The following is a 13,886-nucleotide window of genomic DNA, read 5'->3' as shown; positions in this document are numbered from 1 at the left end:
ACACTACTGAAGCTTGAGAAACGGCCGCAATTAAAACCTTCGCACACTCTGTGACGCGTTCCCGGTCACTTTGCAAAATTGTGTTCGGATGGCACACAAACGCTGGTTTTATACCGACAAGCGGTTCCTAAGGTCTCGCTAGATACTAGGGGGAAAGCATTGGGATTAAACCTTCGCCGTCTGATCTGGTGATTGCAGTCTACTCCGCCAGCAATTAAAATATAAGCGCTAAAGTTCGGTCTCGTTGCTTAAGCGCACCTACTCTAATACAGGCGTACCTTCCTTCCTTCCTTCCTTCCTTCCTTCCTTCCTTCCTTCCTTCCTTCTAATGCACTCTACTCTAATACAGGCGTACCTTCCTTCCTGCCTCCCTCCCTCCCTCCCTCCCTCCCTCCCTCCCTCCCTTCCTTCCTTCCTTCTTTCCTTCCTTCCTTCCTTTCTTCCTTCCTTTTTTCCTTACTTCCTTAATTCCTTCCTTCCTTCCTTCCTTCCTTCCTTCCTTCCTTCCTTCCTTCCTTCCTTCCTTCCTTTCTTTCTTTCTTTCTTTCTTTTTTTCTTTCTTTCTTTCTTTCTTCATGTATTCAAGACATTCCTTACAGAAATACCTTGGAGGACGCGACAAATAAAAAGCAATGAACGTTCCTGACTGGGCCGCACCACCCTTGGCAGCTGCGGTCACACAACCACATAATGCAATGACAAAAAAGAATAGAAATGCGGCAATTTGGAAAAGGGTAAAACTTAGACATCGATAAGAAATTTGAACATCAATAACACCTGAAAACAGGTACGTACAGGTATATGATACAGGTGCAGGTATGTCGAGGCAGCAGTCGTCCGGGTACATGAGCATGTTCCATACTTTCACAATGATAGCAGAGACTCGCAGAGAAAACGGAAACCAACTAAATCAGCAAATCGCTCTTTTAATTTGTATAACGAAAAAAATTCCCTGAGCTTTCTTCCGTGTTTCTGCACAGAGGTAGCCGCAACGAGTGTTTCAACTGTTTCCGTATATTCGTTTAGTAGATCTGGTTTCATAAAACTCATATTCTGATCACCATATATTTGTACAGGAACGTTGCTTGGGTATTAAACTTTTTCGTATGTAGTACGGAGGACAAGGTTTCGCTCGATATTTTGTTTGAAATGTTGCAGTTGTTTGGTTCTGGTGAGAAATACCTTAGGCCAATTTATATTTATACAATTTATGAATACGCAGTATTTTATTAGATTTAAAAATGCGTATGGTGTGTTCTGAAATTTCTAAATTTCCAATTGCGCGCCCCGCTCGCTCTTGCAAAGAAAAAAAAAGACTGTCTAGGCTATTCTTAGTTGTTGTTGACCATACTAAAAACAGTAACACAACCGCGAATGAATAAGCACGAAGCGCATCTGCCTTTCCACCGCAGACGGGATATCTTATTTTATTTAAAGTTAACAGCTCGCCCGAGGTCACTTCGGAGCGTGTCAACGTGAAGCGTCCATGAACGGCCTTCTTGAAACGTAACCCCAAAATATCTAACTGATAAATATTGTTCGATGGTAAGTTCTGAAATATGAAATGCAAGTTTACATTCGGGTAGGTCCCTCGCGGCCGGAAGAGCAAGTACTTAGTTTTACTGATGTTTAATTTGAGTCTATTACCCTTTCCTCAAGCAATTAATATCTAGTGAGGAGCAGTGGGAGGCTGCCTTGCGCAGCTCCAGGCCCGATCTTCAGGAGGCCATCCTGGACTGGGCTGAGAGGATAAAGGAGGCCTACTTCAAGTAGTTCCTCCCCAACCCTCTATTCCATTGCCCCCTTCCCTTTAAAGAGGGATAAATAAAGTTCTTCATCATCATCATCATAATTAGATTGAAATCCCAAATCCAGACCTGTTATACATTCGCCTACTATCTATAGATGATATTTCTCTCTTACGTCAGCGCCTGAGAAGAATACATTCGTGTCGACGACACGCAACATTAACTTAGTATTACCCATATTGACCAGCAAACCATATTAACTATTTGCGGTATTACATCGTATTAACTACGCAATAATTAGTTAAAATTACCTTCGCAATTAACCTATTCTAGTACAGGCGTGCCTACTGTAAGACAGGCACAAGCAGGTGAACGGCTGTGAAAGGACGCGCAGAGCGTTCACTCCTTTCCAACATCGTTTTGCGATTATCTAACCAGAGGCAAGAACCAAGAAGCGTTAGTAATACAAACACATAATAAATTCGTCAGTGTTTATCTGAAGCCACACATTGTTCCCTTCTTTAAAGGCGATGCCCATAATTAATATCGCCAGCTCGATCAGTGATTCAGGAACGTTAGTTTCTCTTCTAGCTCCATTTCCACTGCTTTCTTACCTAAGAGGTAATTAGGGGTCGTGTTTGGAGGGTAAATGCGAGGCCAGCCAGTCAATGCGATTAGGAGGAGCATGGTGTTCGCGTGCTGCATCCAGGCGCATGTAGTCTTGCAAAGCACTGCTGCCAATTGTTTCGCCCGTGCACCTCCTTTTAACTTGAGTAAGGATAACCATGCCGCAGAGTTAAATGTGGCAGAAACATGTCATGTGTTACTAAAGCTGCCAAGAGGAACTATCGAGGGTTCTCCAAAGACGAAGCGAAGGCTTCGCTAAGCCCAACCTGCACCCACTAAGCAGTGCAGTCGTGCGCTAAGCGATTGGTAACGATTGGCAAGTAGTGGTAAACGCCGCCGCTCCCTGAAGTGTCTCCAGACAACTCCCACAGGTTGCGAAACCCCCACTTACTGAAAATCCACTCTCTCTTCGGGTAGGGTGAAGTACGGGCAGACGAATGGATAACAGGTCTGTATTTGTGGCTTCAATAACGTGGCTTGCGAGCGCTTCAATTGTTTCGCCCGCCAGTCCTCCCAAGCATAGCAGTTCGGGGTAGAGTTGAAGAATTACACTGTCTTTCTTCAGCATCCGTGAGTGGTCTTCTTTTGTCAATACACGAGCACCCATGATCGTCATGATGTGGTGTGATTTCATTATCAATTACAATGGTTTCCAGTATCACTTCGCGAAGCACACAGACGCCGCTGTTCGTCATCATGTGGTTTGCTTAAGTTATCCTTCACAAAAAGCTGCCACTGTTACGTATTTACTGCACAAAGTAGGTCGAATACAAATATAGGTCGACCCCTACATACTGAACTCGCCGAGAAATAAAAATTCACAGGGCCTCTTATGTTATCCCTAAGATGACTTGAAGGCGAAAGCAAAGTGCCGATGCATTAAATACGGACACATGGCGCACTTAATTTGCTTAGTGTACTTCGCTCAGTCATCCCTCTTAATTCCGAAGGTCCAGGGTTCGACACCCACCCAAGGTCGCGAGTTCGAGTGCTTTAAATAACTCGATCTTAACTATGCCTTAACTCCACCTTAGCACAAAAGGTCGTGGGTTCGTAGCCTTTTTGTACCTTTCATGTCGTCGACGCGTTTTCGGTCAACGTCGATTGACTGATCAGACATATAAGGCTTCCGCCTGTATGTCGTACAATTCGAATATAGGTCAGCCCATATACCATCTTAAGAAAAAAACAAGAAACCAAAGACTTTGAACACGACTCACCTTCATTTACTGTAAGCACGGCTACTAAGTCAAGCTAGTCGATGCCCCAAGCTGCATTCTCGTCGGAACTGCCCAAACAAGTCGTCTTCATCGGATGTTTCGCACGTGTCCTTGGCACCCAAAGCGACGTCATCTCCTTTGCCGTCGAGTTACGTTGGATAGGCATGCATTTCATAAAGCCAGTCTGAAGATAATCCAGAATGTTTCTACGGTGGGCGCGACGGAGCAACTGTGTATTATATCGGTAGTTTTGCTAGCCTTATTCACGAATATTGGTCGAGATTCTTTGGACACGAATATAAGTCGATAGCTCATTTTTGGGAACATTTTCGAAAACAAAGAAAAAAAATATGCAGATCGAAGGTGCACGTTGGAGTCGATGCGAAGCGAAGCTTAAGTAAAGCGGTAAATAAATGCTTTACGACTAACAGCGATGGGTACGTTTTGGTGATGAGAGATGTATGCGCAGAAAAGTACGGCACGGGTGAAGACACATTCGGCGATTCCGTACCCATTGTCGACGATTGCACACCCAATGGCACATACCGAATGGCTAAATCAAAGAAAGCAAAGTAAGTCAAAGAATCTGTGAAGTGAAGTTCACCATTCTGCTGACCTATCGGTATGCTTTAGACGTACCTGGGAGCCTATATTTTATGTTCAGGTTAGAAAGTTATTTTTTTTTTTTGTTATTCAGAACAGGGAGATGCATATATTTGACCTACCGTGGTGGTTTAGCGGCTTTGGTTCTGCGCTGCTAAGCACGAGGTCGAGGGATGAAATCCTGGCCGTGGTGGCCGAATTTTGATTGCGGTGAAATGCAAAACCGCCAGTGTCCCGAGCTTTGGGGGAACGTTAAGGATGCCCTGGTGGTCAAAATTAATCCGTAAGCCTCCACTACGGCGTGCCTCATAATGACATCATGGTTTTGGAACGTAAAACGCCAGACTTCAATTGAAGATGTACATGTTTTGTCAGAATACAAGAACGCGAAAAAATCAATAAAACAATTAAGTATTTCCAAGCGACGACAAACAACATTATCTTAGTTCTGTCTAGCTACATGACATTTGTGTATCTTTAAATCTTGGTGCATGATGATTGGGACATCCTGTATATATATCCACAAATGTATTCGTCGAGATAGCCGCCGGACCACAGCCTGGCTGCCACGCCTCAGCCGGAAATACAGGCAAGCTTTGCTTTAGAAGACGTTCGACCTAAATTCGAATAATTACGTAATTTGTTGATTGCATAAGTCCTACTGCTCGTCATGCTTCCACTGCTAGTAACAATGGCTTTCATTATTAGAAAGGGAGCAAAAAGAAGAGGTCGTCAGGCCAGATCTGTGGTGACAAAGGTACAAGCGCGTATGGCAAGTCAGTTCCGCGGAAGCCCGCAAGGTCCGTGAAAAAGAAAACTGTCATCCACTCGGCTGTGGCACACAGATAGAAAGAACATCCATGTGGGTTTCTCGGAACGAAAGCTTCGCAGTTGAAGAAAAATTCGTCCTGGTCTGCGCGGGCATCGAACACGGGGTTAATGGCTTTCCGAGCAGCCGCTTTACCATCTGAGCTAACCAGGAATCGACGTCACGCTGCAATCTGCTTGCCTCCTGAACTAACCATAGGGGGCAAGGAGATTGCAGCGCGAGGGCGAATTAATCGACAACTCTAAGCACCTGCAGAGGCACCGAATATTGCAAATCAGTTCTGCGGAAACCCGTAAGGTGGAGGAAGGCTCACTCCATCTGAAGCCGCCAGGAAAAATGCTTTTAATCCGTTCTGCGCGTGCGCCACAACCCGCGATGGATGAACCGGTCAGGAAGCGGATGGAGGAAGAAGTTGTTGAAGCCTCTGCAAATTTCCAGAAATTCCGCTTGCTAAATTGTGGTTATAATCAGGAATAATGCCATCTTTCGGGGCGCCAGTTACAGGGTTCAGCCACAGGGACGTGTTTGATGCCACTTGCGGTTACATATGCAATCAACTAAACGAATAACTTATTGAATGTTCGCTGTTTCTATTTTTGTCTTTGTAAGTGTTTTGGGTTTTTTTTGTTTCAATCGAGTATGTAACATTTCAGAACATTAGTAAAAGTTTCAGCCCACAATTCTTGGCCAATCCCCCAGTGTGGGTATGAGCCATAATATGAGGCCATCAGCATCATCGTCGTCATCGTCGTCGCCGTCTTCGTCGTCATCACCACCACTGCAAACGCAGCGCCGCTGTTGTGCAAGCCCCTCCCGTGCAACGGGCGCTTCCCGCCGGACCACGACGTACCAAGTCGCCGCCGAAGCCACCGCTCAAGCCACCCGCCAAACCAACGGCCATACCACCGGCCAAGTCGCCAGCGAGGCAGCCGCCGCCCGTTGTGACTCAGCAACCTGCCGCTGTAACGCTGCCACCTCCGGTACCCGGTCAGCCAAACGTCAAGCAGCCGGACGCTGTTCCAAGGATGCCCCAGCGCGAAGGTTTGGATACACTGATTCCTCTTGAGACTTCCAAACGCTCCATGGGCCAACGGCAAAAGCTGCGGCAGTTTCAACATAAGTAACATCGAAGGGATGTAATCTGAGCCTGCGTTGTTTTTGGGACGCATATACAATAATACATTTGGGAAATAATGGGGTAAATAGGGAAAATAGAGGTGGAAGGAGCGAAGGAGCGGGGGCCAGAAGTATGATGCTTGTAACTGTGTCCTCGGCGAGAGCACACAACGGGATCTCCTTGTTAAGCGATCTATTCGTGTGGGCTGCAGTTGGTGAGGCATGCGCCGATATTGGCGAGGATTTGTCTTCTACGTTTGTCGATTCTTCCCTCGTACTGCGAATTCTAAGAAACGCAGGAGAGCACTCGGTATATCTATCTCATCGTGAGCTAACCACGGGCGATTATACCGAAATTCCCAAGGACCTGAGCTAGCAAAACTGCAGGCTTTAGACCCATGATTCCTCTACGACTTGGATCACTGCCCGCTGCCTCTAACTTTCAATGAAATCGTTCCCTGCAACGTCTGTGGCAACGACTATGCTCAATCTTATCATCTACTTGCACTGCAGCTAAATCTATCGAGCTTGGTAACTGAATCGTCGGGTGTAATGTCCCGAAACACCATGGTGGGTTATGAGAAACGCGTTAATGGAGGGCTCAGGATTAATTTTGCACAACCTGTGGTCTTTAACGTACCCCTAATACACGATACACGAGCGTACTTGCATTCCGCCACCATCGGAATGTACCCTCTGTGACCGGCTTAGAACCCGCCACCTGGTGCTCAGCAGCGCAACGTCTGAGCCTCGACTCCACGGGGCTCGGTAATGCGCCGCCATAGACTGCATCGTCATGCAGTTTTGTGGTTCGGTATCAGTTATATCGCAGACATGGTTTTAAATCCCGTCAGCTGCTAGGTAACTTTCTGTAGCGTCATAGCTCCCGTTTTTTAGCTCACGTGACGGGTACACGTCATCCAAATCGTTCCTCAGGAATATGGCCGATTGTCAACTACGTTTACTATCCCTGGTAATTGTTTTTCTCCAGCGAACAGCGAAACTAATCACGAAAAAGCGTGTGCCTGTAGTTATGATTCGCGACGAAGAGGTCAGTTCATTGACTCCTTCGAGGTGACGCGGAGTAGAGAGAGAGAGAGAGAGAGAAAATGATAAATGAAAGGTAGGGAGGTTAACCAGGACCAGGACGCGGAGTATATGTATATTGTTGGAACTCAGTTGCCAATCAGTGCCGTTCCCCTACTGCTGCTGTCGCAAGCAACCGCCAGTTCTACCTTTCGTCACACGACGTCGTGTTGGGGGAAAGGGGGGAGTGTATTGTGCAGATATTCACCTTGTGGACTGTCCATTTCGGCCGTCGCTGAATGGCTGAAGCAGTAGGAGCAAGGAGGAGGCAGGCTGAGGGGGCGCCTGCCTCCTTTCCGCTCGTACCCCAGCCCAGTCAATCAGCGCATGCGTCGGGAATAAGAGATAACACAGAAGTAATATAAGCTAATATAAAGGGAATCAATTGAAAAGGTCGGGTATAGTAAAAGCATCGCAACGGTTATAACGAAACGTTTGCAAAGTCTTGGGTATATTTCTGGCAGTTGCTAAACAGACCCCTGTCATAGGCCCTCCGAATGAGGTGAGAACTCGCTTACACAATTTCAAGGGGTGTACGGAAGCGCGAATAAAAGACGGAACAGAAGAAGACACACAGGGTCACACACAGCGCTAGATGCATTACCAACAAGCCCACATTGCAACCCTCGCTGACACAGCTTCACTGTCTTTTTAAAGGTTACTTAAAAAGTACACAGGCTCATATTAATACGGCGGCCCCGTCGCGAACTCATTATGCCTGCACGCTGGCATCTCTGTCCATATAGGGAGATTTAGAAGTGGCGTACCCAATCGTCTCTGCATACTCGAGGCGCCACGCTCTGCTTGCGTTAGTTTGGACTCATTTTGCATTTCCTTGTATAAGTTTCTGCGTTTATTTTGTACGCGTTGCTTCATAATCAGAAAGTTGTTTTGGCACATAAAACCCCATAATTTAATTTTGTACGCGTGGCGGTTCGCGTCCGTGCAAGTAGTAGATTGTCAGATGGAGGATAAGTGCACTTTGAAACTATTCATCTCGACCGCCTAACGTGTTCCCTTTCGGTGACACGTAGCTAGCACGACGCGACTACATAGTAAGCGCAGGCTCGGAGATATTTGCTATTGAGGAACGCGGTACGACAGAGATTTCGGAGGCAACGTCGCAGCTGGCGGTACCTATTACACTGTGGGATTATTAGCCTCCGGATTGCAAACTCGCCCCTCCCACGCGGTGGTCCAAGGTTCGGCAGTGTGCCAGAGTAAGATTTTTTTTTTTTTTTGCTAGCGTGCGGGTGATTCTGAGCACATATCTGCGTTCCAAGAAAACAGATAACGCGTCGTGAACACGGAATCCGTTGTAAATGTTAACTGAAGTTTCGTGGGCGTCGGAATGTTTCGTTTTACCCGCCCTGGTTGCTCAGCGGCTATGGCGTTGGGCTGCTGAGCACGAGGTCGGGGGATCGAATCCCGGCCACAGCGGCCAGATTTCGATGGGGGCGAAATGCGAAAATACCCGTGCGCTTAGATTTAGGTGCACGTTAAAGAACCCCAGGTGGTCGAAATTTCCGGAGTCCTCCACTACGCCGTGCCTCATAATCAGAAAGTGGTTTTGGCACGTAAAACCCCATAATTTAATTTTTTTTTTTTCGTGGGCCCCACAGTGTCCGAAGGGGTGAACCTCACGGCTCGGCCGAGCATGACGCCAGAGAAGTGGCCGGCCTTCGGCGACGTACCGGTGCAGCTCACGTGTCCGCAGTGCCACCGCCGGGTCACGACCAGGCTTGAGCTCAAGATCGGATGCTTCGCGATGTCCATGGCCTGCGTCACCTGCTTTGTGTTGTGAGCGAGAGTCTACAGAAACGAGATCGAAAACGCGAGAATGTTTTTTTTTATTCTTTCTTCTTCTCTTTTGTAAGCTTTCCGAAGAATTCCCTGGCAACCAAACGGCATCCTTGAGGGTCCATCGCTTTTGGAGAGATTGTGCACGTGTAGCATGTTGTATGAAGTGTTTGTTGACGGTGAGCACCTGTATAATGCGAAAAAAAAAGGTAAAGGCAAAAACAAATTCGAGCTACTCAGCAATGCAAAGAAAGCAACGACCAAGCGTTCACGCGACGTACATGTAGCGCCATTAGACAGCAAATTTTCAGAAGTTCCTCGGATGATTAAACTGATAAAACTGATAGGGTGTTTCTGCGAAGCCTGTAAGAAATAAAAAAAAAATCACGTGTGGCAGAAGCACACTTGTTATGCTTGAGTTGTGTTGCTCAAATAGGTGGACACTATTTCAACGAGAAATTGAAATGCATAATCGACTAAATAAAAAGAAAAATACTAATAATATTTTTAGTAATTACCTTACGGCACGTATTGTAATATAAAGGTTGTGGCTAGGGAAATCGCAAGGCAGATCCAAACCAATTATCAGGATGGCACCAGTTTCGAGTTACTAATTCTCGAACATGGTTATATATATATATATAAACGACAAGAAAGGGGGTTAACCGAGGGACCCGATATTTATTAGTCATATAATGAGAAGCCAACAAACACTGACACCAAGTACAACATAGGGGAAATTGCACGTGCTTAATAAATGAAATAAAGTAATGATAAATTAATGGAAATTAAAGTGGATGAAAAAACAACTTGCCGCAGGTGGGAACCGAACCCACGAACCCGCCGCCAAGGTCTGTGAGCGGGGGCGCTGGCTAACACTCCCAGGGTTCTACTAGTACACATAAATACCCAAGAAAGTGGATGGGGAAACGCCGCCGCGGTAGCTCAATTGGTAGAGCATCGCACGCGACATGCGAAGATTGTGGGTTCGGTTCCCACCTGCGGCAAGTTGTTTTTTCATCCACTTTAATTTCCATTAATTTATCATTACTTTATTTCATTTATTAAGCACATGCAATTTCCCCTATGTTGTACTTGGTGTCAGTGTTTGTTGGCTTCGCATTATATGACTATATATATATATATATATATATATATATATATATATATATATATATATATATATATATATATATATATATATATATATATATATATATATATATATATATATATATATGTGTGTGTGTGTTTCGATGCGTAAGATGGCGTTTTGTTTAAAAAAAGGTGCACGTGGAACGACAGTGCGTTTTTACTGCAAGTTTGATGGCGCATATCTCGAAAAGATGTCATCAACAACATTTTTTTTTTCAAGTGGACATTCCTTGCAGGCTCACCGGCTGCATTTTGTAAATTGCAATATGTGCCGCGAAGTAATTCGTTCAAAACATAATAGTGAATGTATCATTAATTAACCGGTTATGCATTTCTATTTCTCGCGCAAGTAACGCCAACCTCTTCGAGTAGACCATCTCAAGAAGTATAATTATGCTATCTGCCACAGGCGATTTTTAAAATTTACTTAGTATTCGCAGAAACACCAAATAGCGGACACCCCTATCTCGCCTATCGTATCGCGGAGCCAGAAAAAAGAATCTTAGAGTAGGAAGGTAAATTAGAAAGTAGTAGTCGCTGCGAAGACTGGACTGATAGCGTCGCATGGTGGCTTCAAATGTCCCTGTAATCAGTCGATGAACGCAGTTGAATTGCGAGCGGTGCAAAGCCTGCAGTAGGTTGAGGTTCTAGTTAGAGTTCATGCGCCTGCAGTTGACGAAGCCTCCAAGATCTTCTCCCACAATCTCCTAAAGGCAGGTCACACGCGAGACCAAACTTTCGGCCGAGCAGAACCAGCTAAGAAAGCCCGTATACGCCATCTTTCAACGCCGCAATCCGCAACATTAACTACGGTATGAACGAATGCGGATCTTGTGCATGACAGACAATGAATGAATGAATGAATGAATGAATGAATGAATGAATTGTGAGGGCTTTCTGGTTATCTGACCGTGGCTAGTTGGCTGGGTGGGATGGGATGGGCGGGTTTGGTCTTGCCCAGCTAAACTGATTATACGGCTGAAAGCTGCGCTAGTCGGCGATATTCGTCAACGCGCAAATGATGAAGGAGACGAAGACTGGCTGACGTATGCAGTTTGCGTGAGTGACCAAAACAAAAGAACGAGTGAGTGGGTAACTGATCGAGTGAATGAAATAGTCCGATTGATTGATTGGTTGGTTGTTTGGTTGGTTGATTAACTAATTGGGGCGAGCAAGCGAACAAGTTTATTGTTTTCTTTTTTTTGTGCGGCCCGAATAGAGCGCTGCATGTCAAGATAAATGCCTTGCGCAACGACATTAACTCGCTTTTCTCTATTGTTGAATCATGATTGAACGAAAGAGAGAACAACTGTTTGAATTTAACATTACGGCGTGCGCGGTGCTTTCCTCCCTGCTGGCGACAGCTGCCCGTGCTGCTTCTGGGTGCCCCTGTACATGGACTACTTCAAGGACGTGTGCCACGTGTGCCCGCATTGCAACGCCATGCTGTACGAGAGGAAGAGGTGCTGAAGGCGCAAAGGAGCTCCTGCGAGGACTGCCACTTTGTTCCGCAGCTGTCTTCCCGTTTCTTTTAGAAGCTTACGTCGTTTGGAAAACAGGCGCACATACGCTAACCTCTCGTCTTATCTCTCGTTATGTTAGCAGCCAAGTAGGCTTAGCCAAACTAACTTAAAACAGCGAACGTAGTTCGAAAGGTAGTCTATGGAAGCGTAGACAGTGCAGCAGGAAATGCGGATTGTTGTTGGGGCGTCAAGAAACGGCAAGCCGCACGAGCTGTAGCTTCAAACAGTTTAAACATTATCGAACGCTATGGGCGATAAGCATCTCAGTGAATTATTACGTGCCCACAAACGATTCGGCAATAACTCTTAGGTCTGAAATAAACGTACTGCGCATAGTTTTGGATTATGATAGAGATAATTGTCGAGACACTTTCGGCATTATTTTCGGGATTACGGTGAAGTACGAGTCCCATGATTTGAGTACACGAGGCAACGTCATTTCGAGCACTATTTGAATTTAGAGACATCATCTGCATACGTTGAGAACTCTTTTGACCAGACGGCATGCCTGTTGTTGACCTGTGCTGGATGTCCCACCGTGCTGAAACGCGGTTCGAATGAACCGCGCATTTAGGTCGACCGAGATACATCTAGATGGCGCTAGTAGTCGCTGCGTAGAAATGCCGACAATTCAGGAATAGAGGGCGCGGAATTTATGGGCGCGTTTATTGCTTAAGCGATGCACCTGCTCGAGCCTCACTGATGCTCACTATTTGACGTATGTACGTCGTCACAAAATATCGCAGTACTGTTTTATTTGCTCGTTTCTCGTAATTTCTTACACACATTACTGTGGCATGACTTATTTTTAACCTAATGCGCGTTATATGTAGTGAAATCAATCAATCAGCTATAGCTTGTTTATTCTTAATTTGCAGCAAGTGAACGGTGGCGTTTTAATCTAGTCCGTGAACAACGTTAACCATAGAGAAAACATTTTGCTACTTTGGAGAGATGCACTCCTAGGACCTTGTTAACTGAATGCAAGACTGAGCACCCGTGATTCTGCAATTCCCGACGTGCACAATGGCGCGCACCAACCTCGTCGAAAGACAGTCGCTTGGAGAATATGGGCTTAAATGTCGCCAAGGCAACCCAGGACAAAACATACTAATCTCTCGTTTAGTTCTTTGGCTCTGAAGTATGAAAATGAAGCTGCACCTAAAAATATGTGGGTTTAATTCTCTGTGCGTTCTCAACAATCGGACGCTGGAGAAGAAGTCTTTTCAAATCACCAAAGCTCATGGTTACATTCTCCTTCAAATTTACGTTAAGTTTTCTTGCATGGATATTTTTGCAAGGAGATTATTAGGAAGGAATGAGAACAACTATTCTACGTCTCGACTCGCATTCTTTCCTTAAATATAATTACTTCTGTTATGCTTTCTTTAAACGCACTTAAACTAACGGCAGATGTCATTTTTATAGAGACAACCATGAACGACAAACTCTTATAGACCCGCCGCGGTTATGGTGTTGGGCTGCTGAGCACGAGGTCGCAGGATCGTATCCCGGCCACGGCGGCGTCATTTCGATGGGGGCGAAATGCGGAAACCACCCGCGTACTTAGATTTAGGTGCCCGTCAAAGAACTCCAGGTGGTCGAAATTTCCTTAGTCCCCCACTAATGCGTGCCTTATAATCAGGAAGTGGTTTTGGCACGTAAAAGACTATATTTAAAAAAAACTTTTATAGCGCATAGGGAGCAACAAGGATAAAGCGTTTGAGCTAGAAACCTTGGAAGGCGTGGACCCGCTGACTATAACTCGGCGACTGCAAAAGAATACGAGACGCCAACATCAGGTAGTAACTCGGTAGTATAAGGATTTATTAACAGAATATTGTTTAAAATTTTACTCGAGCAAAAAGAAAGAAAGGAAAAGAAGCTTCCCTGGCGAAACGCCATTGATAGTATTCTAGAATGGGTTTCTTTACTGCTGACGGTGTAGAATTCGCGCACATAAAGCCTTGCTTCGATGCCAGAACCAGCGACGAAGTTGACAAAATCGCGCAGAGGAAAACTATTATGACGGATTCACGAGAAAGAACACTTCACCGTCGCCCACTTATACGCAAGGGCGACGCTTCTACTAAACATGTGTTCCGCTGTGGTGGGTCAGTGGTCACAGTGTTCTACTGGTGAGCGCGAGGTTGCGGGATCGATTCCCAGCCAAAGAGGC

General features: G+C 45.7%; 1 protein-coding gene across 1 annotated transcript; it reads left to right on the top strand.

Annotated features, from left to right (window-relative positions):
* Window positions 1-5,780: 5,780 nt before the first annotated feature.
* Window positions 5,781-11,758, top strand: LOC135921248 (cell death-inducing p53-target protein 1-like). Its single transcript, XM_065455560.2, has 3 exons — window positions 5,781-6,068; window positions 8,852-9,029; window positions 11,549-11,758. Exons 1-3 carry the CDS (start codon window positions 6,053-6,055, stop codon window positions 11,652-11,654), a joined length of 300 nt encoding a protein of 99 aa, XP_065311632.2. The 5' UTR covers window positions 5,781-6,052; the 3' UTR covers window positions 11,655-11,758.
* The last annotated feature ends 2,128 nt before the right edge of the window (window positions 11,759-13,886 follow it).

This window comes from Dermacentor albipictus, chromosome 5 (assembly GCF_038994185.2).
Source record: "Dermacentor albipictus isolate Rhodes 1998 colony chromosome 5, USDA_Dalb.pri_finalv2, whole genome shotgun sequence".
Lineage (NCBI taxonomy): Eukaryota > Metazoa > Arthropoda > Arachnida > Ixodida > Ixodidae > Dermacentor > Dermacentor albipictus.
Note: the sequence above shows the minus strand (reverse complement) of the source record. Positions and strands in the feature narration are given on the sequence as shown.

Coding starts and splice junctions, on each gene's coding strand:
- LOC135921248 (XM_065455560.2), top strand. Junction 9,030..11,548: donor TGCGTCACCTGCTTTGTGTT/GTGAGCGAGAGT, acceptor TGCTGGCGACAG/CTGCCCGTGCTGCTTCTGGG.